The 24,354-nt window shown below is 27.0% G+C and overlaps 1 protein-coding gene across 1 annotated transcript in view; it reads right to left on the bottom strand.

Moving 5' to 3' along the window:
- The window catches only part of LOC119616338, a 57,083-nt gene extending 33,498 nt beyond the window's left edge, over window positions 1-23,585 (bottom strand). Inside the window, exons 1-2 of the mRNA XM_037972710.1 lie at window positions 22,917-23,585; window positions 1,665-2,397 (exon numbers count right to left, since the gene is read on the bottom strand). Coding sequence (XP_037828638.1) covers window positions 1,665-1,845 — 181 coding nt within the window. The 5' untranslated portion in view covers window positions 1,846-2,397; window positions 22,917-23,585. The remainder of the gene's footprint in view (window positions 1-1,664; window positions 2,398-22,916) is intronic.
- Window positions 23,586-24,354: the final 769 nt, after the last annotated feature.

The following is a 24,354-nucleotide window of genomic DNA, read 5'->3' as shown; positions in this document are numbered from 1 at the left end:
CAAATAAAACTTTAATATGTTGGTGACATTTTAACCTCTATACAAAGTACAGGAACCAAAAAGTAATAATTAAAAGACTAAATAAATTTGTATGTAGTTGTTTGTACTCAAATACTATTTATGGGGGTGAGTATACAAGCGTTGCAATTTCAATTTCTAGTTTTTATTTAAAAATCTAACAAGTTTTGTTTCCTGCTTTTTTTTTTGTAAATTGTACTTTTTAATCTATTTTCCCCATGTTATTGTCAGAACTTTTTACAGAATTGTTTTTTTTTTTCTACAATTTCCATCTTTCTTGTTTGTAATACAATAACAATGACAGGTGAAAAAGTAATGTAAAGTCAAGAAGATAACGAAAAACAAAAAATTCTTGTGTACATCAGCAGTTATATTTATACATGCATCATTTATGCATATGTGTGTACATATGTATGTATGTATGTATATGTGTGGCTGTGCGTACGTTTACACTGCAATTCAATTGGGAGTTACTCTATCAAGGTTTTTATGTTGCTACATTTGTGGTTGTGTTGCATGTCATATGTTTATACATTCTTATTGCAGCTGAACAATATTCTGCTGCATTGTTCATAAGAGCTACATGCGTATCTATAGCTCTTATTACTAACCATTGGTTACTGTTGATTTTTTTTTTTTCATTTTTGGTTTCCATTCCTGTTTTGTTCTTTATTATTTTTGCATAAACATGAGATGCCATCATATGAAGGGTAAAAAATATACAAGACAACACCACACTGAAATGTACTAAACACAATATAGCACTCGCATGTTGATGTAAATGAAATGGCATAAAGGGTGAAATGTATTAATAAAATGTAAATAAAAGCAATTTCACTAAATAAACATCTAGAGGAAAAAGAATTGACCTCAAATATTCTGTAATTTTTACTTCACTTATATTGATGCCAAAGATCTAAAGAGAAATTTTAGTTTAAATGTATTAAATGTTTGACATCAGAATTCAAGAACTTAATAAGGACTTTTATTTCTGATATTCACAAGTGCGTTTTAATTTTTTATGAAAAAAAAGCAGTGACTAAGAGAGATGCTGTAAAACATCTAATATCTATTATATTTAAAAAGAAGTTTTCAAAAAAAAATTAAATAAATCATCATACTACATTTCCAAATGAAAGACTGTAAACTTATTTTTTTCTTGGTTGATTTTTTTCATTTAATTAATTTTAATATTTTTTATTATTGAGAAAAGTAAAAACAAATAATTTTATTAAATTTTAGATGCGATTATGAGTAACAGCTGGTTCATAAAAAATATATATTGTTTTAATACAATGACATTTATTATTTCAGCATTCTTTTCAATCTTTAGCATATTTTAGTTTGTACTTTTGTCAATATCTTTCAAGTCTGTATTTTTAAGCAGACTCCAGAAAAACAAAAGAAACAATAAAAAAATTATTAAATATTTATGGATTTATTTAAATATTTAAATTGAAAATAGCCAACGTATTTCTATTAATAAAAGAACATAAGGAATTGTTTAACTTTTTTTGAATTTATTTTTTTTTTTTGCGAAAAAGGTAAAGCAATATTTCAGTTGTAAATTAAAATAATACTAAGTCTTATTTAAAATTATTACAATATGTTTTTATTACTGTAAAATCTGTAAAAATTTTACTTACCAGGCAGCCAACATAAGAAGACCAATATTGATATAATACTGTATGCTAACAAATGCTGTGGACATTTCTTTATTCTAAAGCTTCCTCGACCACCATCACCTCCTCTTCGTTTACAGAGTGGTAAGTGCTGTTCCTGCTGTTTATGTGTGAGAGGTGTAGCAAAGGTTGTCGTAGAAGTCATATTGAAATTGTCGATGTTGTGTTTATATTTGTAAGAGGAAACAAAACAAAAAGAGCAAGTAACGAAAGAAATATTTCAAAATAATAAAAAAAAACTAAAAGAAAACGAAGAAAAACAAACGGAAGTGGCAGTAGTTGTTAAGGGGTATTTATAACTGTAAATGTTTGTTGGGTTTAGGTAGTTTGGCTTCCTTTTCAGTTTTCTTTTTTTTTTCAATTCTCTTTTTAGTTCTATGGCTGTTAGTGTGTTTTTAGTACAATTTATTTTTTATTTTACAATTTCCGCTTCCGTTTAAATATATATTTTTTTGTATTTTGTATATATGTATATAAAGTTTCTTATTTTTCTTTGGTTATTTCTTTTATGGCTTTTTATTTAGATTTATTTAAACCAAATTGTCAATTGAATTGTCTGTATGCACATACATATATATTCACACAAATAATGTTGCTTTTCTTTTTATTCTCTCCCCTTTTTTAGCAAAAAATTTTATTTTTTAACAAAATTGTTAAATTATTGCTAATCCATTGAAGGTTTAAATATTGATGCAGTCTGAAAAAAAGCAAGAAAAAATAATTCAATTAAAAATATATATTTAATACAATTTTAATATTTTGCAAAATAAAGGTTTTCTTTACAGATTTATTTTCTTTTTAAAAGCAACATTTCATTTTAACATTTAACCTTTTTATCTAAAAGTTTATTTTTCAGCGTTTAATTCAGTATTATCATTGTATTTTTATTTAGTTCTAGCCACTTTTTTGGGGGTCTTAAATGCATGTCAATTTCATGTCTGTTTAAATGTCATTTAAACTTTTGTTGTTGCTATTTGGTTTTTATTGTTCTCATGCCTTTTTGTTTTCTGTTTATTTGAAAGTATTATTTTGTAGTGTTTATTTGTCAAAGTCTTTTACGTTATACAGTTGCAATTTTTTTTATTAATTTTTTCAATTTGTTTTTATTTTCTATTATATGTGTGATTCCAATCTTTTGTCGTTTTGTTTTATTATACAATTTTACTTTTTTTCTATTTTGTTGTTTTGTATTTTGTATGGTTTTTTTGTTGTTGCATTTTTAATTACTTTAATGAAAGTTTTAATTGCATAATAGTATCAACACACTTACACATACACATAAACATTTAAAAAATTTCAAATCCGTAATGAGTTTTACTATCATGGTTTGTATATTTCCCTTTTTGTTGTTCCTGTGTCATTGTGTATGTATGTGTTTTGTGTTAATGTGAGTGTATGTGTGAATATGCATTTGTAAATGTAGTTGCATTTGTTATGGTTGGTTTACCATTTTGTTGTAGTTATTTTTGTTGTTAATGTACTGCTATTAGAAGTTTTATTTAGTCAAAGTATCATTTTATTACAGTTGTTAACTTCTGTAGTAAAAAACAAAAAATGTGTACCCGTAGGTTTTCACACATACATTGCAATAAATTCATTTCTAGTTAAAATGTTGCTAAGTACAATTTTAACACTTTGTTGAAAATTTTACAAAATTGTAAATAATTCCTTTATTTTTTACAATAAAAAAGCTTAAAAACTTTTTTGACTACTGCAATTAATTTAATCCATTTTATAAAAAAAAGTGTACAGTTCATAGAAAAAATACATTAAATTGATTCTTAACAAATCTTAATTGTTATAACAATTTTTGTAATAAAAATCCGTTATACAGACAAGAAAGACAAAAACACAGTTTTTTGTATTTGTGTACATATTACGGGAAAATATTTATCATAATTTATCCGTTAAAATCTTCTGGTTCCAACAGATCTCATTCTTAACATACAATTTTTCATGTCATTATATTTTGTTATAAAATATCTTTACATTTCATTAATTATTTCACTTGTTACATATTAATAATATTTTGTATTGTGTTTTATTTTATACACTCGTTTATTCGTTTTTTATTCTTTGCTAAATGTATCAGTAAAATTGCTTTTCAAAAGATTAAAATACTTTGATAAGAGGTTCAGCAAAAGACATTATTTTGCAATTTTCACATTTCTACTCGGTGATGTAGAATTTTTTTAGTGGCTGGCACCGGTCATGAATACAGTTAAAAACGTAAAAGTGAACAAGAAAAAAATGCTTCTATAAACCACAAATGACTATCAAAATAATAAAAAAATACAACAAAGCTAAAGCAACAACATTTTTTCAAAAAGTACATATATATAGACATATAAATGCCGGAACTGTTAAAACTTAAATAGCCAGCTAGCATTTCTACAACAAAAAATTCTGGATAAAAGATCTGTGCAAATGTTGTAAATAACTAAAATAATATTGGAAATTATTTTAAAAAAAAGTTAAACGTAATGTAGCAATCAATGAGCCACAATTGTATCTTTGGGAAAATGTTTATAAGTATGAACGTAAAAATGTACAACAACCCAGAGCAAAAAATACAAATAAACATTTACTATCGTTAGCTATTTATCTTTATATGGAAGTACTCGTATATGAATAATGGATAATAAACCGATATAAAGCCAACAACTATTAGTATAGAATTCTGAAAATTAAATAGATGCGGAATTGAAATGGCACAGGAAATTGTTAAAAATATATACCAGAAATGCGCAAAATAGGAAATGGATTCGTTAAATGAAAGGCAATAAATGAAGCTACCTAATAGACATAATACACTATCATTTTTTGAAAGACAATTGTCTCAAATGTGTCATTTGTGCTACATTTGTCAAAGGCATAATAATTTAGAATATTTGGTGTTAATGTGAACTGAACTATTTGTTGTTAATGTGAACTGAACTAGAACTGAACTAGAATTGAAGTAGAACTAGTAAAGAACTGAACTAGAACTAGAACTGAACTAGAACTGAACTGAAGAACTAGAACTGAACTAGAACTGAACTAGAACTGAACTAGAACGAACTAGAACTGAACTAGAACTGAACTAGAACTGAACTAGAACTGAACTAGAACTGAACTAGAACTGAACTAGAACTGAACTAGAACTGAACTAGAACTGAACTAGAACTGAACTAGAGAACTGAACTAGAACTGAACTAGAAGAAACTGAACTAGAACTGAACTAGAACTGAACTAGAACTGAACTAGAACTGAACTAGAAACTGAACTAGAACTGAACTAGAACTGAACTAGAACTGAACTAGAACTGAACTAGAACTGAACTAGAACTGAACTAGAACTGAACTGAAATGAACTAGAACTAAACTAGAACTGAACTAGAACTGAACTAGAAGAACTAGAACTGAACTAGAACTGAACTAGAACTGAACTAGAACTGAACTAGAACTGAACTAGAACTGAACTAGAACTGAACTAGAACTGAACTAGAACTGAACTAGAACTGAACTAGAACTGAACTAGAAAACTGAAACTAGAACTGAACTAGAACTGAACTAGAACTGAACTAGAACTGAACTAGAAACTGAACTAGAACTGAACTAGAACTGAACTAGAAACTGAACTAGAACTGAACTAGAACTGAACTAGAACTGAACTAGAACTGAACTAGAACTGAACTAGAACTGAACTAGAACTGAACTAGAACTGAACTAGAACTGAACTAGAACTGAACTAGAACTGAACTAGAACTGAACTAGAACTGAACTAGAACTGAACTAGAACTGAACTAGAACTGAACTAGAACTGAACTAGAACTGAACTAGAACTGAACTAGAACTGAACTAGTGAAAGAACTGAACTAGAACTGAACTAGAACTGAACTAGAACTGAACTAGAACTGAACTAGAACTGAACTAGAACTGAACTAGAACTGAACTAGAACTGAACTAGAACTGAACTAGAACTGAACTAGAACTGAACTAGAATGAACTAGAACTGAACTAGAACTGACTAGACTGAACTAGAACTGAACTAGAACTGAACTAGAAGAACTGAATGACTAGAACTGAACTAGAACTGAACTAGAACTGAACTAGAACTGAACTAGAATGACACTAGAACTGAACTAGAAACTGAACTAGAACTGAACTAGAACTGAACTAGAACTGAACTAGAACTGAACTAGAACTGAACTAGAACTGAACTAGAACTGAACTAGAAACTGAACTAGAACTGAACTAGAACTGAACTAGAACTGACTAGAATGAACTAGAACTGAACTAGAACTGAACTAGACTGAACTAGAACTGAACTAGAACTGAACTAGAACTGAACTAGAACTGAACTAGAACTGAACTAGAACTGAACTAGAACTGAACTAGAACTGAACTAGAACTGAACTAGAACTGAACTAGAACTGAACTAGAACTGAACTAGAACTGAACTATGAACTGACTAGAACTGAACTAGAACTGAACTAGAACTGAACTAGAACTGAACTAGAACTGAACTAGAACTGAACTAGAACTGAACTAGAACTGAACTAGAACTGAACTAGAACTGAACTAGAAACTGAACTAGAACTGAACTAGAACTGAACTAGAACTGAACTAGAAACTGAACTAGAACTGAACTAGAACTGAACTAGAACTGAACTAGAACTGAACTAGAACTGAACTAGAACTGAACTAGAACTGAACTAGAACTGAACTAGAACTGAACTAGAACTGAACTAGAACTGAACTAGAACTGAACTAGAACTGAACTAGAACTGAACTAGAACTGAACTAGAACTGAACTAGAACTGAACTAGAACTGACTAGAACTGAACTAGAACTGAACTAGAAATGAACTAGAACTGAACTAGAACTGAACTAGAACTGAACTAGACTGAACTAGAACTGAACTAGAACTGAACTAGAACTGAACTAGAACTGAACTAGAACTGAACTAGAACTGAACTAGAACTGAACTAGAACTGAACTAGAACTGAACTAGAACTGAACTAGAACTGAACTAGAACTGAACTAGAACTGAACTAGAACTGAACTAGAACTGAACTAGAACTGAACTAGAACTGAACTAGAACTGAACTAGAACTGAACTAGAACTGAAAACTAAAATGGAAATTAGCTTAATAAGGCTGCACATTTATTGTCTATTTCTTCGTTTGTGGTTTTTAAAATAGTCCATATTACTAGTCTACTATCTGTGCAATTTAATTTATAGTCTACATTATCTGGTTAATTTTAATATAGATTTTTTGTATTTTGCCTTTTGGCAAACAAAAATTAACAAAACAATTTGCAGACTACTTATAGGCATTTTAGCTAACATTTCTTTTAAAATTTATATGGCCTACTTTATGCTACAGTAAGACAAAATAAAATATATAGTCTAGTTTTAGATTCATATTATACGTAATTATTTTTTATTTAAACGTTAATTTCATTTCTTTGGATTATTTAACTTTGTGCTAAATAGAAATTTTCTTTGCAGTAGGTTGTTTTTTTTTTCTTTTCTATTCTTGGTATTGTTTGCTTGGCATTTGGCAACGTTTTTTCTTTTAATTGCATTTGTATGCACTCATTACCTTAAATCTGTCTACATTTTACTGAAATTTTATGTGTTTGTTGTTTTTGCTTTTATCTTTTTTTTCTTTCGTTTTTTATGGTGTAATGCAAGACTTAATTTATTTTTAAGCATATCCTTTTCGCATAACCAAGGAAGAAAATGTTCTGCTAATGTTCTATTATACTGTTGTGATTCTTAGTTAACGTTTCTCAGCTGTAAAGTACCCTATGTATAGGTTTTAATAAAAAAATCATTTAATTGATTGGATATTTACTTTAAATTAACGGAAATTTTTTATATTTTGTTTAGAGCTTGAAAATCTGATAATCTATTTTATTTGAGTTATAAGAAATACATAAATAGAAATTTCTATATAGATCTATTCTCTACAGATCTTTTTGCTAAAACTTTGATCGATGTATGTATTTCTCAAAGTCTTAGTTTTTAAACGTTGGATAGTGATTTTTACTACGTCGGTTTGTCCTGAAATTAAAACCTGACTTATTTTGTATTTGTTCGATGCTGTTGTTACTAGTCGCAGTATTTACTGTTGCCAACATAGTCACTAATACAATTACGTTTGCACACACTTACACAGAGTCATTGTTAATGCCAAACTTGGCAACTTATTGTTCACTAAAGACACTTTGTTTGTCGTTTTCTTTTTTGTTTTTGCCGTGTTGTTTTCAGTTTGATTTTTTTGTTAGAAGCTTTAAGCGCCAACAAACTTTTTGCAAGTGTAAATTTCTTTCAGCTAAAGGATTATAGTGCTTGCCTGCAGTATAATGTACTAAATACTATGAGTACTAACTACAAACACTACAATCAGCCTTAAATGTGAGTGAGAAAATAGAAAATAGTATGGCGTTTGTTACATGGTATGTGTATATGTATGTTAGTATGAATGTATAAGTTTAGCTAAAGCATTAGTTAAGGCGTATACAGAGCATTTTACGTTGCTGTTGTTTTTGATTTTTCAATGCTGTTTTGTTTCAATATGACGACGACGATGATGATGCTGTTTTGTTTTTTCCAAATTCCCAAGTGCGTATTTTTTTCGGATAAATGTTAAGTTAGCAAAAAGTGAGAAATGAGTGTTTACTAACAAACACACATATGAGAAATATGTACATACAGACAATTCTAGTATATACTCTCATTTAGCACGTTGCTTTTCATTGCATGCCACATGTGTATGTTGTTGCAAATATACATACATAAGTATAAACACAATGTGTTCTTTCTTGCAAACTGTAATTAAATGCGGATTAATGCCTGTGCAAGAACATAATGAAGAAACAATAATAACTACTACAGCTGAAGACAACGAATAAGACTAGAGCAGGAAGGATACTATTTCTGGTAGCAGCAACAAAACCAACAGCAATGTTGAAATTAAAACAAATTAAGACTTTAGCACAAAAATAATTCTTAAGGAGACATTTAGTAGATAAAACATTAGACAAGAAAAAAGTAAACGAAAAAGAAAGACAGTTAAAAAATTTATGTATGTATGTACATTAGAAGTGCCCAAAAAATATCGATTTTGTTTATTAGTGTCTAAAACTAACTGCTATTTGTAAAACTCTTCGTCTTGCGTTAAAAACATTTTCATACGAATTTTTAGAAATTTAAAAACAATTTATATGAAGTAAGGTTATTTACAACGTTTGAAGAAATATATGTGAACATAGCTGCATTGTTTATAACATGAGTGTAATCTATAGACAAAAAGTTTTGAGATATTTAAATTTTCTTTTTCACTTTTTAATAATTACTTTTTATATTTAAGTGTTATAAATCACTTTTTATTGAGAGTAGAAGGACAAGATCTATTTTTATGAGGTAACGAAATAAATTTCAGGGCGAGTCTATAATAAATGATTTAAATTATTCTCAATAATTTAAATGGTATTATCATTACTAATATTTACAGTAAAATTTTATAAATAATACAAAATAAATCTTCTTCCAGAGCTCTCGAAGAAAAATTTTATTGATTTAGCAATTTAAAAATATTATCTTAAACTAACCATAATAATACAAATACACTAACACATACTTATAAATACCACAATATTATAAATATTACGGATATATAAGTAAAATACACATATCCACAAGGAACTATGTATGTAAGTTTGTCAGTATGCTCAGGGAAGAGATACACACACCATTAAATTTTATACTTGATTTTAAAATATTTCTCAAATTGAAATAAAGAAGAGAAAAAATTGTTAGAAAAAAAAAAAAACAAAATAAAAAAGGCTTAAGGCCTAAAAATTCAAACAGTAAATTTTGAAAGATTTTAACACAACAGACTATAGACTACAACAACCAGCTACTAGAAAAATCATTGAACTATGTAAGAGCATAAGAACCACAACAACACTAACAATAGATACATTTAAAAGTGTAGAAGTTTTTATAAATACGAATAAATACACATATAACCATACGTCCAAAAGTAATAGCCATTACTTATGTATACAATGTGTACAGTATTGTTCAAAACACAAATAATGCAAAATATTATTAACAAAACTAAAAGAAGTTTAATATCATAGACCGCTGTTCGAAATTTAAGTAACTTTTACTTGCAACCACATAAATTTCAAAAACAATTTTTTTAAACATATCGGAGTCCCGTACTAAACTAAGTATTTTGGGATTAATAACTAGAATTATGTAGAATAACATACAAGTGGAATATCAGTACATTCTGAAGAGATAATTATATTCGGCTTTATGGTTACTCTGATTATAACAAAAAGTTGCTGATGTTTTGAACAATATTTTGAGTACTCATATATAAACAAGCACATATTATAAGTAAGTATTGTGTGTGTGTGTGAGTAAGTATAGATTATGGTCCTAGAAGGCAATTGATTAAGGTTTTTGATGAAAGAAAAGGATTTTGTGAGAAATAAATGGAATAGGGTTACAATATGAAAGCAGAATCTTTTGTTAAAAAGGTTGTTAATTCCCTATTTTTTTTCGTACATCCATTCTTTCTCATTTATTTTAATACAGTTTACTTAAGAGCTGCTGGGCCCGAAAAATAAAATGTAAAGAATAAACTATTATATTGAAAAATATTGATTAAAGTTTAAATATTAGCTGAACATAAATTATGTGCTCGAATAAGTATCTATTGAAGAAGTATACTGAGCTACAATATATGTTTTATCGATGTAGAACTTCACACTTAATGCTATTGAAATGTCAAAAACACAGACTGTCTTGGGGAATTAGTTTTAATAGGAATTGACATATATAATACAACACCAATATCTTACAAGAATATAAAAGGAATGAAAAAAAAATAACTTTCTTTTTATGCATTACGAATTATCAGACGTTATTTATTTGATGAAATTTGTTGTTAAAAAAATACTTATTTATATATGTATTTTCTCTTTTAATTAAAGTATTTTTAATAAACATCTTACATGTTTATTAAAATATAAAGAAGATATTTTTAATTTAAAGTATTATATGTTTTCAAATTGAAAATTCATTATATTGTTATGGTTTCTTTAGCTTTAAGCTAAAATTTGTTTTTACCAACTTTTGTCTTAAAAAGCCATTACTTTGCTGAGTGGTTACTTGCTGTAACCCACCCATTTTATATTTCACACCATATGACGCTTAAATAAGCCTTGGAAATTGTCGTAAAATAATAAGCCTTAACAAATTTACAACACACACTTATATATTTATATTTATTTATATGTACATATACAAATACATATTTACATTTAGAAATACATTTCACACTCAAGACAAAGTTATTTCTATCGTATTATTATTATTTTCCCGGCTGTGCTTTTATTATTTTACATACATATTCTTCGTTGTTGTTGTTTTTTAGCATTTAATCGATTTTGACATTTTAAAGTAAATGCGTGAAAATTAGGATATTATTTAAATTTTTCTTCTGTCTACTGCCATTTGTTTTTTATTAGCATCGTTAGGCATTAAATGTGAGCGAATGGGTGGTAGAGGTTTTAGTCCTAAAGAAAATCTATATTTACATTTATACAAAGAAGGCTAATAAACCTAGATTTTGTTTATAAAATATATATTTGAATTGCTGCTGAAGATGTTGTGATTTTTAAAGAGAGACTTTTATTATTCAAATTAAAATCCATGACGTATGAGTGATAAATATTTCTGGGCTTTTGATATAGTATATTTATTACTCATACGTATTGGAGTGAAGTCTTTAAAAAAACAAAAAGTTCTTAAGTAATGTAAAAATTAGAGATTTTTTTACTTTAAAGTATTCTTAAGAATTTATAAGTTTGTGCTAATAATTGTATCACTTATATCAATTGTTATTCACAACTTGAGTTCGTTTAAATATGTCCAAACCTTTGTTATCATGTAAACATTGTTGTTTTCTAGATCATAATTTGAAATAAAAATTGCCAAAATAAGTAAACTAAGTAACACACACACATAGACCAATATAAGTGTACACCAGGTGTTGTGTTTATATGCTCTCAAATAGGTTATAATTTTTGAATCCTAGAAATGTTCGGGGACCACTTTAGTGTATTTATAAATATTTTAATATTTTAACAATCGTAAAGGAAAATCAACCACTGCCACTACTGTACCCTTAACGAATCTTTGTATTTTGTCTTGTGACGTAGTTTGATAGTAAAACTACTGTAAGAAGAAAGAGGGGTTAAAAGCGTTTTTAAGTGTTTCTTGTATAGTTTTTTATGGTGAAAGACATAAAATTTAACAAAAAAGTATATTTTAAAATGTTGTACAAGTATTTCCTTACAAATATTTTGCTTTCCTTCTCTCTCTCTCTCTCTCTTTTGAGGATGTTTAAGAAAAGCAATAAACTCCTGAAGTATAAACAGCAGCTATAAAAACATAAACATGACTCTATTTTAAAATGATTTTTTATTTACATTTTAACAGAAAATAAAAGACGATAAAAATGTTTTACAGATTTTAAGATGAAACGAATGGCAAGTGATTGACTATAACTATGAAGCAAGTTGATTTATTGAGGCGTGAATGCGTAAAAAATATTTTTATTCTTACAATGTTTGAGTAGTACAAGTTATTTTGATTATTGATTTTGTTGCAGTATTGTAAAAAACACTTTATTACATGCTGTCGTTAATTTTTAATATTGTTTTTCAAAATGATTATGAAACTTTACCAAGATTTAATTATAATTTTTTTTAATATAAACAAACATAAACATTTCAATTTTATTTAATACTAAACATTTGCAATTTATTTTATTCCACCTGATAACCCAAACCAGAAATAATTAATATATACTCTAACAATCCAATAAAATGATAATTGCTTTAAATTTGCATAAACTACACATACGTATGATTATTATCAATTATGTACAATTTCAAACATTTTATATTACTCATACGCATACAGCATACACATGCCTGTATACTTATACTCAATCTCTCTCGCTCTTAATTTTAATCTTCTTTTAAATTTGTTAACGTTATTTTTTTCTGTATAAATCTTCTTTCACATTCGTTTATATGGAATTTTAATTATTTTTTCTCTACTATTTTGGTTTAATTATGGTTTATTATCTGGATGACTGTTTTATTGAGTTCATAGCAAAAACAGCAACCGAAAACTGTCTTGTTGTTTTTATTATTTTTATTGTTATTGCCATTTGCCTTCATTATTGTTACCAGTTAAACAATAAATAAATGAATTAAAAAAATATTGAAAACATTAAAAACAACAAAACACCACTGCTATGTATACAAATATATATACATATACATACATATATATAAAAAGTCTACAGAATAAAATTGCTGAAGATTGACAGACATTTATTATTTCTGTTAAATCATGCAAATGCAAATTTAAACACAAATTAATTTGTTTATTTATATACATATATTTTTTTCACTTAGCGCTCTCATTGTTTTATTTATTATTTTTTATTTTCACTTAATGGTCATGCTGGCTTGATATGCAAATGTTGGACTATAATAAGTACAAAAGTTTTAAATAAAAAAGTAATAAATTATAACAATAAATTTTTGTGTGATTAAAACAAATTCATGAAAAGACAAACTGTTAGTATTTATAGAAACATCGTATGTTTAAAATTAAGAAAGTATTTTATTGATGTTATAAAGTGATTTTATTATATGTCGAGTAATAAGGTTTGTTAATTTCATATGAAATCGACAATTTTTATTGCTTTTCTAGTTATTTATTGTTATGTAAATTAATTGGTTTTTTGTTTTACAATAAATTTCTATTGATAAACAAAATGTGTCAGTATTAGTTTTCCTACATATAATTGGTATTTTTGGAATAAATTCCCATCCATTAAAATTCAGCAAACTTAAATATAAATAAATTATTCCATTTAAACGCTAACTTGTGTATAATTGGTTCCGGCAGTATAAACACAATTTTTAGTAGGGTTTTATAGTTGAAACAAAAATTCGACTTTTTTTTAATTTATGAAAAGTTAATTTTTCGACTTTTTTCTATTATCGAAAATTGATCTTTCGAGCTTTTGTAAATATCATTATTTCGACCTTTTCCGACTTTTCGACCTTTTATTAATTTTTTGACTTCTTTTTTAATATTTATGTTAAGTTATATATTCGACTTTTCCGAATATTATATACCGCTATTTTAAGTTAATTTTACAAATTATTTTATTTTAAATAAAAAACTTCTTGAAAGTATGTCTGACAGAGTTATTGAAAATTTGGATCCCGAAGATATCAGGGGTCTTTAGAAAATTGCTTTGAACAGACAGACAGACATGGCTTGATCGACTCCGCTATCTATAAGGATCTAGAATTGTTCGTAGCAATAGGTTTTTATGCAGATTTTATTGAGGCTCCTTTCGATTTTTTCTTTTATTTACAAAGACTATTTTTCGACTTTTTTCCTAAAAAATAGTTGATGTAATAACTTTTTTTTAATAAAATCGTCTATTTTCGAAAAAAATTCGACTGTTTGAAAGTCGATTTATACAACCCTAGTAATTAAAAACATCGACTCAGTAAAAAAATTCTCAATAAGTCGATATAGTCGATATAGCCACTTCACTAACAGATTTTTCTTATTTTTCTATATCTATTAACGAAATGAACTGTCAAATATTTAGTATTAGAAACGCATTTTTTTATATAAATTATCTAACTGATATCAAAAGAACTTTTAAACCGTAAATTACATGCCTTTCTCTGCCAAATTAAAAAAACTCATTAAATTGTTATTCAACTTTTGTTTACATTTTTAAACTTAATTGATTTTATTATTTGTTTTATTTTTGGAAAATGTTCTGTTTTTGCTAACAAAATTAATTATTTATTTTATTCAACTATAAATACACTTTATTTATTTGTATATTTTAAATATCACTATATTTAATTAATAAATATTTACATTCCCACATATATTTTATGACAATAAATCAAACAGAAAATTAAACTATTAAATAATATTTCATAGGTTCTACAAATAATACTTCGTCTTTTTTACAGAATTCTAAAAAATATTCATAAATATGCTTTGCAAATTACCACAAAATAATGGTATTACTTTTTTTTATAAAAAAGAATGAGTAATTGAATACTTCATATACATATACACGTATTTACTTAAGTACATGTATGTGAAATTTTGTGTGAGAGTTTTGTTTTTTCAAGAGCATTGAACTAAATTGACCTATTTATTCAAACACATTCGTATAAATAATTGATACACATACATGCGAAAATTCTATGGTTTTAAATTTGTATTTTACTTATGGTATTTAAAAAAATTTATTGTATTTAAAGTTCTTAAAAAAACAGAAAAATGCAAATAAATAAAAATATACATTTAAAACATATATACTACGTCTAACATTTTTCTATTTACTGTATTTAACAACAAAAAACTGCATGTTTTTATATACAATTTTCAGTTTCACAAACGATATACTTTTAAATATATAAAATAACAACAACTATTTGTTTTTAGTTTGTTTAAAAAAAAATTGTGTGAAAAGTAGAAAAAAATAATAACACAACTTCAAATGTTAAAAGCTTCTGTTTTTGTAATAACAACAACTACAACATTATGGCTTTAAAGCAATAGTTAAGAGAGAAAAAGCAATACAAAAAATATAAGAAAGGAACTTGCACAACTGTAATAGAAATAGAAATACTACTTTTACTCTAGCATGTAACACACTCACATCAACTAATTCCCACTCTCACTAACAAATACCCAAACATCCATATAAACACTCTCACATTTAGATATTGTTTGTATGCTGTATTACAGCTACGAGTACAATCATTTGTGCCGAAATAAAGAAAACAAAACATATATTCTAAAGCAAATTGTTAGTAGTTTACTATATAGGGATTATTTTCGAACACAAACACACCAACTTACAGTTACACTTAACAAATACATGTACTGATGAAAATGCACTGACATATACTTTCTTGTTAATACTGGCAATGGTGTCAGGTATACGTATGTATTTATATAAATATATAAAAGTATGTGTTATTAGGGTGCCGCTATTTTAAATCAACAAATATTTTTGTTAATTTTTTGAAGATACATATGTATGTTAAAAACTAATATACACATATGAATATGGTTGCTTTATAGCTGATTATCCAGTGCAAATTCAAAAGAAACAAATATTCGATAAATATTTTTTTAGTTGAAAACGTTGAAAAATTTGTTTCGGGATGCCCTTATGTACATAAACCTATTTTGCATACAGTGAGTAACAAAACAATTAAACGACAAAATGGCTTTTTTATTAATCTTGTTATTAAAAATTATTATTGATAAAATTATTGCGGATAATATCCCGATAATTATTTTTTCATATTTATTGATCCTAAAAATAATATACATATGGGCTATTTCGTGTCAAGTGACAAGGGTTGTCAATTATTAGTGTTTAAAATTATTTGAATAAAAATGTACTATATTTTTTCATTTCAAATTTAAAAAAGTATTCAATTATTCGAACTGATAACGAATAACAGATTCTATTCGAATAATTTAATAAAATATAAATAAAATTTGCCAAACACCTCCAAAATCTTACGATAAGGGTTAAAAACGGGTTTCGTACATTAATACACTTATAAAACAGTAAGTTGGTTAAATCTCAACTTATTTTAAATTTCTCAAGGGATTTAAAAGGGGAAACTGAAGCCTACTATTTATTAATGTATTAGAAACAGGCCACTATCGGTCCTGTTGTACGCTGCTTTTGATGGAGGAATAGTGTCCACTATCTTTAAATTTTCTGAAACTCAGTTTCCTGGCTGTAATTCCTGAGAATTTCCCAACCAGTGTTCGTGAGAAATGTTCCGCTTGACCAAGACATTCTATCTGGGCTCAGTGTTTCAAAGTTTCCAACATATGCTGTGTCTGGTATGTGATCAGATACGTTGTTTATATCCTTCCAATGTGACCAGTATACTTTGATGACGTGTCCTATAACCGCTTTTGGCCAGTTCACCTAAAATTATGAGCCGTTTGGGTGTAAGTCCCGCCTCATATCTTAAATATGTTCCATGTGTGAGTGGAACATATTTAGCAACGTTTTTAGAGCCTTGCTTGACGTTGTGCTTATGGCACCACTTGTACCTAAGCAGCATGTACGCTGAACTCTCTGTTGTAGTTTGATATTACACTTTTTGTCTAAAGAAGTCAACCAAATTATTGAATCTTAAGCTAGAATTAGTCTAATAAAACTTTTATAAAACCAATGTGTCATAGTAGGACTAAGACCCTATTTCATGTCTACAGTTCTCCTACATATAGCCCAGCACTGATGTGCCTCTTTGATCTTATCCTCTATATGGTGTCTCCATTTTAATTTTCGGTGAAGGGTTACATTCTGCCTATCACCGGTATCTTCTTGCTCAGGAAACAGGATTCAGTATACTTAGAAATTGTTGTCTTTCTTGTGATAAGACAGATACTTGAAGAACCAAATTAATTAATGTTTATCTGTTCCCCTTATTGCAAACATTTACTAAACTTTTAAAACTAGAACCATTTTATTTTTAACATTGCAAAACAAAATTTTTTATAAACTGCAAAAAGTAGTAGGTAAACGTTTTAAAAAATATTAATAAAATTAAAATGCATACATATAATAAAATATTCGTAAAAAGTACATTCAAATATTATTCGATTAATCAACAAAAATTGTTCGAATTATTCTTTATTTTAAATTGGAAATTTTTTATTTGTTCGAAAAAATTAATCGAATAATTTTATTCGAATGACAACCCTACAAGTGACCCAACTTTTAAAATCAATGTCTTCCGATTTTGATGAAATTTGACCAAGGTTTGTACTATTGGATAGTGGACCAGAATTTTCAGCTATATCGGTAAAGAACTGCTGGACTTAGAGGGGGTCAAAGTTGGTAATTTTGGTCATACAGGGTTTTATTAAAATGAGTGTAACTTTTCACCTATTGGTCCTAGCAAAAATTGTCCAAAGGTGTTCAGATAGCTATTTCTTCATTGTTTCCATTTTTTTAATATTTTTTCAAAGATTAGTAAACTATCCTTGGTGCAAATTTCATCAAAATTTGAAATTGCTCATATACATATATTTTTCCAAATTAAGCGCTTATAACTTCCACAAAGAACACTTGGTCTTGAAATTCTACAACAAAATAAAAGTTGGAAAAAACATTGAGAAATGTGGTTCATAAAACAAGGGATGAAGAAAAAATTAATAATTCAGAAACGCGACATTTAAAAACGATTAGAATGCTTTTATAAGAGTATTTCCTTGCAGTGGTTATTATGATCAGTTCAAAAATAAGAAAATTATACTATGAATTAATAAGTAATATCAAATCACTTATCTGTAGGGTAATTTCGGTTTAGATTTTATCGAGGTCCACAGTTCATATTTTTAAAAAGCTGGCACTGATCTTTATATTAGGACATAAAATTTACTACTAAATAATCTCGTGTAATCAAAGATGACAAAATTTTGTTCATTATTAACAGTAGTGCTATTCTTATACCAATAATGATCTTGCTTAGAGCACATGGTATCTACCGTGACTTTAAAACTCTTATTAACAATGTCAAGGAAGAGCTATGTATATTCTAAATGTTCTTTAAATTTTTCTGATAAATGATCTCTACTTTTGTATGTTACTGTAAATAATTCATGTGTTGTTACTGGTTTTATGTTTTTGTTATTATTATAAAAAATAGTGCGTTTTAGTTTGTGGGTTACTTTCAAGAATTTATGCATTAAAAAAAATAAACACAAGAAAAATGATTGCATGCAAGTACCACCATCACCAACAAGAGTGTGGTATCATTTTTAAGTTAAGCAAAAAAATCTATTATACATACAAATATGTATGTTTACAAGAATGGTTTTTGCAGGCTTGGTTATAATATATGAATTTATTTTATACAAACTCTATATAAATACATACATATATACATTTATGCAGTATACATATTTACAAAAAGTATGCATTTTTCTTAAGAGTTTGTATGGATTTCTTGAAGTGCAAGTGTGCATTGTAGCAAGTAAAATCTATAATCACTTTTTTTGCAGTCTGTTTGTTTTGGCTGTATATTGTTATATTCTTTTAACCTGCATCAGGTGAAATGAAAGTTCAAAGTGCAATGAAATATTTTTTTATATTTTTTTAAACAAAACAAAAATATATATAAAAATAATACAAAAATTTCAATTGAATGATTTATATGCAAAGAAACTAGAGATTCTATTTTCAACCATAACAAAACATTTAAATGGAAAAACAATTTATGCCATTTTAAAATGTATTGGTACATGATAATATAGAATATTTTATGATTCATCGTTTATAATGTTAAATTTAAGTAAATAAATTAGTTGCTTGTTATAAAAATTTTTAAACTGTTTGTCTTTTAATACTAGAACTACAATAACGCCTGAACGCTTTCTTTAATCCCATTGAACTTTTCCTAGAAAAATAAAATCTTATTTAAATTTCAGTATTTAACTTTTAACTTAACTCTCTCGTATTTAATACAATAAAACATCTATCATTAACACTGCTGTTTAAAAATCTCAGCAAAATATTTACAAAAACATTAATTAACAATGATTTAAAGACATTAATCATTATTAAAAATTTAACTTCGAGATGTGCAAATAATAAAGGGATGATTAAAAGTAAAAGCTTTTAAAGAGAAAGAGCAATTTGTTAAAGGAATTTTAAATAGATTTTAAATATTTGCGATTTATGAAATTTTAATGGGCAAGTGTTGAATACAAAATGAAGCACATTGATTAGACTGTTTAAAATGTATTGGTCTTGGGGTTACAGAAAAAAAATATTTATATTATTAATAGTTGGATTTTTATAAAGATGTTAAAGAGTTCATTAATTATTCTAAAGTACGTACTTAAAAGCATTGTTCACTTTTATAATTGCAACTAATTAATCACTTAAAATATGAACTGAAACTTAATAAACTGACATCACATAACAGTGGTTTGTTGTACATGAAAAAAAAAACTGAAAATGCGTTGTACAAAAAACTATTTTTGCCGCATTTTTTAAAAAGTATTCCATGGATATCTGAATTGCTAAAAAATTTATGAATTTTTGAAAATTTGATTTAATTTCCAATACATTGATATGTAAAATTTCTTCCGTGTCCTTTTCGCATTTAAAATTAAGGAGGAAATATTTAACATCTAATGGTAAAATTGGCTCAATTTATTTTTTCATCATTGTGTTGGATACGTGATGTATACGTATTATTTAATTTTTGCTGTCACAATTTTACCATGAGATGTTAAATATTTTTCCTTAATTTTACATGTTAATAGGACAACGTAGACGTATTACATACCAACTGATTGGAAATTAAGTCTACTTTTCAGAAATTTATAAATAGAATTTTAGATAAAAAATGGGAATGCAACTGGTTCCCTCGATATCAAAATTTTCGAAATTTTTTTCATGCTTAATTTTAGGTGTACTTTAAAATAAATTTCTTAAGAAATGCGAAATTAACCCTAAGCTCTCTTTTGTTGTGTCTTATTTCTGACTTTCAGGGACTTATAGTAGAATTTCCCTGAGAATATTTTTGCGGAATATTTTAACCTCTTAAATGCCGGTTAAAACAGTATTATTCTCTTTTTTAAAAGAAATACAAAAAAGACCCATACTTTGAGGAGTAAGAGGGTTAACATATTCCACAAAGATATTCACCATAATATTTTACATCAAGTTGCTGAACATATTTTGTGCCTAAAATGTAAAGATCACATGGTTTCTTATGACGATTAACTAATAACAATGTGCCAGAGTTGGGAAACTTTAACCCCACGTCAAACGAAAATCAGATGTAAACTTTCAAAACGCCAATAGACGTGACTTTTGTTTTTGTCTCCTCTATTAAAATTTATAGGCCGAACCTTATAATTTTTTTTTTGTGTTGTACAGTGTAATTAATATCAATAACTATCAGGCTATTAAATATTAATTGAATCAATTAAAATTTTAAACACATTTCGAGTTAAAGTTGAAGAAGGAATAAAACAAGTTAAATGGGAATTAACTGCCAATATGCTTGACTTCGTATACCTACAAAAGTTTTCTCTTAAGATATTCTAATATAATCTAATCTATCTGGTTTCTGTTTATTGAAAGTACGATATGGTTCCGATGTTAAGTTACTCGATAAATATATTCTATGTTTTTAAAATAAGATTCTAAGGCGATCAGTAGTGTTGAAACTGCTTAAATTTATTTGGCAGTAATAATGGGCAAACATCGTGCACATTTAACCCAACACTTATATAAGAAAATAACTTTAACATCAAAAAAATCGCCTAAGAAGTTTCTTTCAAATTTCAACAAGTACTGAAGTTTACACACTCCCCATTTTACCACTATTAAGAAAAACAATTTATTATCAATAATTTTTCTAAAAGTCAAATTAGAAAGGAGGATGTATGCACATTAGGGTGTCTCGGGAAACAGCAGTTTTAGGAATTTCATGTAGGAATACCCCTAAATCGATGCGTATTAGTGAACTGAATACGAGAAAAATAAAAATATTTTTTGTTTCAAATGGTCCTCAGTTCCCTACCAGCAATTGAAAATCCTGATTTCAGTATAAATTTTAAAAAAATAATATTTAGATTTTTTGAAATGGATCTCAAAAATTCCGTAATATTAAGATGATTTTGGGGAAAATAATTTTAAAATTTTTGTAGAGTATTTTTGGTCCCCAAAATGATTTTTGGCGGGTTGTAGAGGCATATTATTTTTATTACTTTTTTTATCTAAATAGGTGTCAATTTTGTCATATTTTTTAGCTTATACAGAAAATATTTAAAAATTGTTTGGTATTTGCTTTGGTCCATTTCAGAGTTTTTTAGATTGTATCCAAATTTATAATACACTAAAAATCATTTTGCGGACCAGAAATACACTAACAATAATTTTAATCATTTTTCCCGAGGTAAGCTCAAAATAACGGAATTTTTGATATCCATTCCAAAAAGACTGCAGAAAATTTGTTTAATTTTCAATCACAGTTAGGGAACTGAGGACTTTTTCAAAAAAATGTTTTTTATTTTTCTCGTATTTACTACATTAGAACGCATAGTTTCAGAGATATTCCTCTAAAAAGAGATCCACGAATACCCTTATGTATATATCTCTATCGGACCTCTCTCTTTAACCAGTGCCTCAGGTAGGAATCGAACTCACCACCTCCGGTCGACCAGACTACAACACTGACCAACCAGAGACCATACTCAAGTTCTTAAGTTAAACATTTCATAGATCCATAGAACTTAGTCTATAATTCATTTTAATATCGATATGTGACAATATGTTGGTGGTCACATTATTACTTGTTGCTTAACAACAAATTTTGTATATCTAAATTATAAGGTTAGAGGTAATTGAATTGGCCATATCGGAATCTACAATGGTCAACAAATATCTGTTTTAGTAACATATTTCATTTTTAAATGCATTTATTTTTTGGAGTATTTCATGTCTTGAATATACTTCGTACAATTTAATTTACTCACAAGCTAAATAATTGTTTACATTCTGTTTATTGGAGATATTAAAAAAATCGTTTCAATTAAAAAACATAAATATTTAAATGTCGGTGAAATTATCCGAAATATATATAATATATTATGACACCACATTGGAACCAACACGTGGCATATAAATATTTAGGTAAAAATATGTAGATAACATTAACTCTGATTTGCCTAATATTCGATCCAATACATAAGAAGACTAAAATTTTTATGAATTTCAAATGTTGTGTTATAAAAAAAAAAAAATATACGCAATAGCCAAACTTTACATTCATTTAAAATTTTTAAGTATTTGCTAGTCGACATGAATGTTTTGGTAATTGCGTATGTGAAAACTTGTGTTTGTAATTTCATTTCAATCTGAGTTTGAGTTTTACATTCTCTGTACTAAGTTTTTCCTATTTTTACAGTAAAAATTCCTATTTATATCCTATATATGTATGAACAATTGTGCAAAATTGTATATTGGCTAGCTTACTCGTATGTAAGTATGTATGGGTATGTCTGTAAGTATGTATTTACCTTTGGGATAACAAATCATAAAGTTTATGATTTGTGGGCAGCAGCTTTACTAGAGAGAAAATAACTTTTGGTATTTTGTTTGTTTATTTGTTTGTTTCTAGTTGATGTTATTTTTATGATGTTGCTGCTTTTGTTGTTGTTGAATTTTGTACTGAAGACCCTGGCTGTTTATGGCCGTTGAAGTTGATAATGATGATGATGATGTTGCTGTTGACTTGACCATCATGTTTGGTTAGATGGTTTTACAAAAGTTTGGCAATATTCGTAGTAACAAATTTTCAACATTTTCTTTAAATGATTTTATTTTCAAACATTAAATTTTATTTCAACACAAATTACTTTTTCTGTAGTATGGTTAAACTCCAAAGATTTTTTTTATATTATTGAGACTTTTGAACAACACTTTTTGCAAATAAAATAAATAAAATTGTAAATGTGTTATTTATGAAAATATTTATTTACAATATTTGTTTTAGAACTTTAAAATATTTCTAGACATTTTTGACCTTTTTTATTATTTGTGCATTTTTTGTTTTTTACACTGTTTAAATAAACTAATGAATATTTGTGTTATATTTATTTTTACAACTTGTAAAAAATTCCGTTTTAATTTAAAACTTCTTTAGTGTGATTTTTACTTTAAATTAATTCCGTGTTTAGTTCAACATCTATTCGTTTTGACATTATCATTATAACTGAAAATAGTATTTACTTCGTGTTTCGTTTTTTCTTTTCTACTACTAAAACGAGCCTCATTTTAAGATGCTGCTTCTGCCACACACTCTATATCCTTTTGGTATTCTGTTAGAGATGGAAAAAAATACCGTATACAACAAATACAATAGAAAGATATGTATGTATATGTAACTTTATATTTTAGAACTCAAATGTTTCACTCTCTCATGATTCCTTACTAAATTCGCATAAGCAAGAGTACACATATTTTAGTACATTGTTCTCAGAGCACATAACATAAATATTTGCCTTTTAGAGATGTGTTTTTTGGGTGTTTGTTGACAAATGACATTCTGTAAAACATTTCAATATTACAATACATGATATAGTATTTGTGTAGTAAATGATATAATGTTGAGAATATATTAAAGAGGGTTGTTGTTGGTTTTATTACTGTAGTAAAGCAAAACATAGTGAATTCTCTGAGGAATATATTGGTATTGGAATTATAAATTTCGTTCCTGTTAAACTTCCAGTGAAATTAATGTTATTTGTCTGTAATATAAGGAAATGTTAGCAGAATTTTATAGCATGTTAAGTTTTTCTCATCGTTTTTTGTATATGCTACTATGTATTATTTGAAAGTTAGTACATAAATTATTTGAGATAACAGAAATATTGACTGAAAAGCAATATATAAACAGTTTGTTATGAAATTATATATATGAGTCAACTTTCTAAAAATGGTCTTTCCACTTTCTAA

The sequence above is a fragment of the Lucilia sericata genome, unplaced genomic scaffold (assembly GCF_015586225.1).
Source record: "Lucilia sericata isolate MDLA Ls3-8-SP2 unplaced genomic scaffold, ASM1558622v1 Contig000067F_arrow, whole genome shotgun sequence".
Taxonomy (NCBI): Eukaryota; Metazoa; Arthropoda; class Insecta; order Diptera; family Calliphoridae; genus Lucilia; species Lucilia sericata.
Note: the sequence above shows the minus strand (reverse complement) of the source record. Positions and strands in the feature narration are given on the sequence as shown.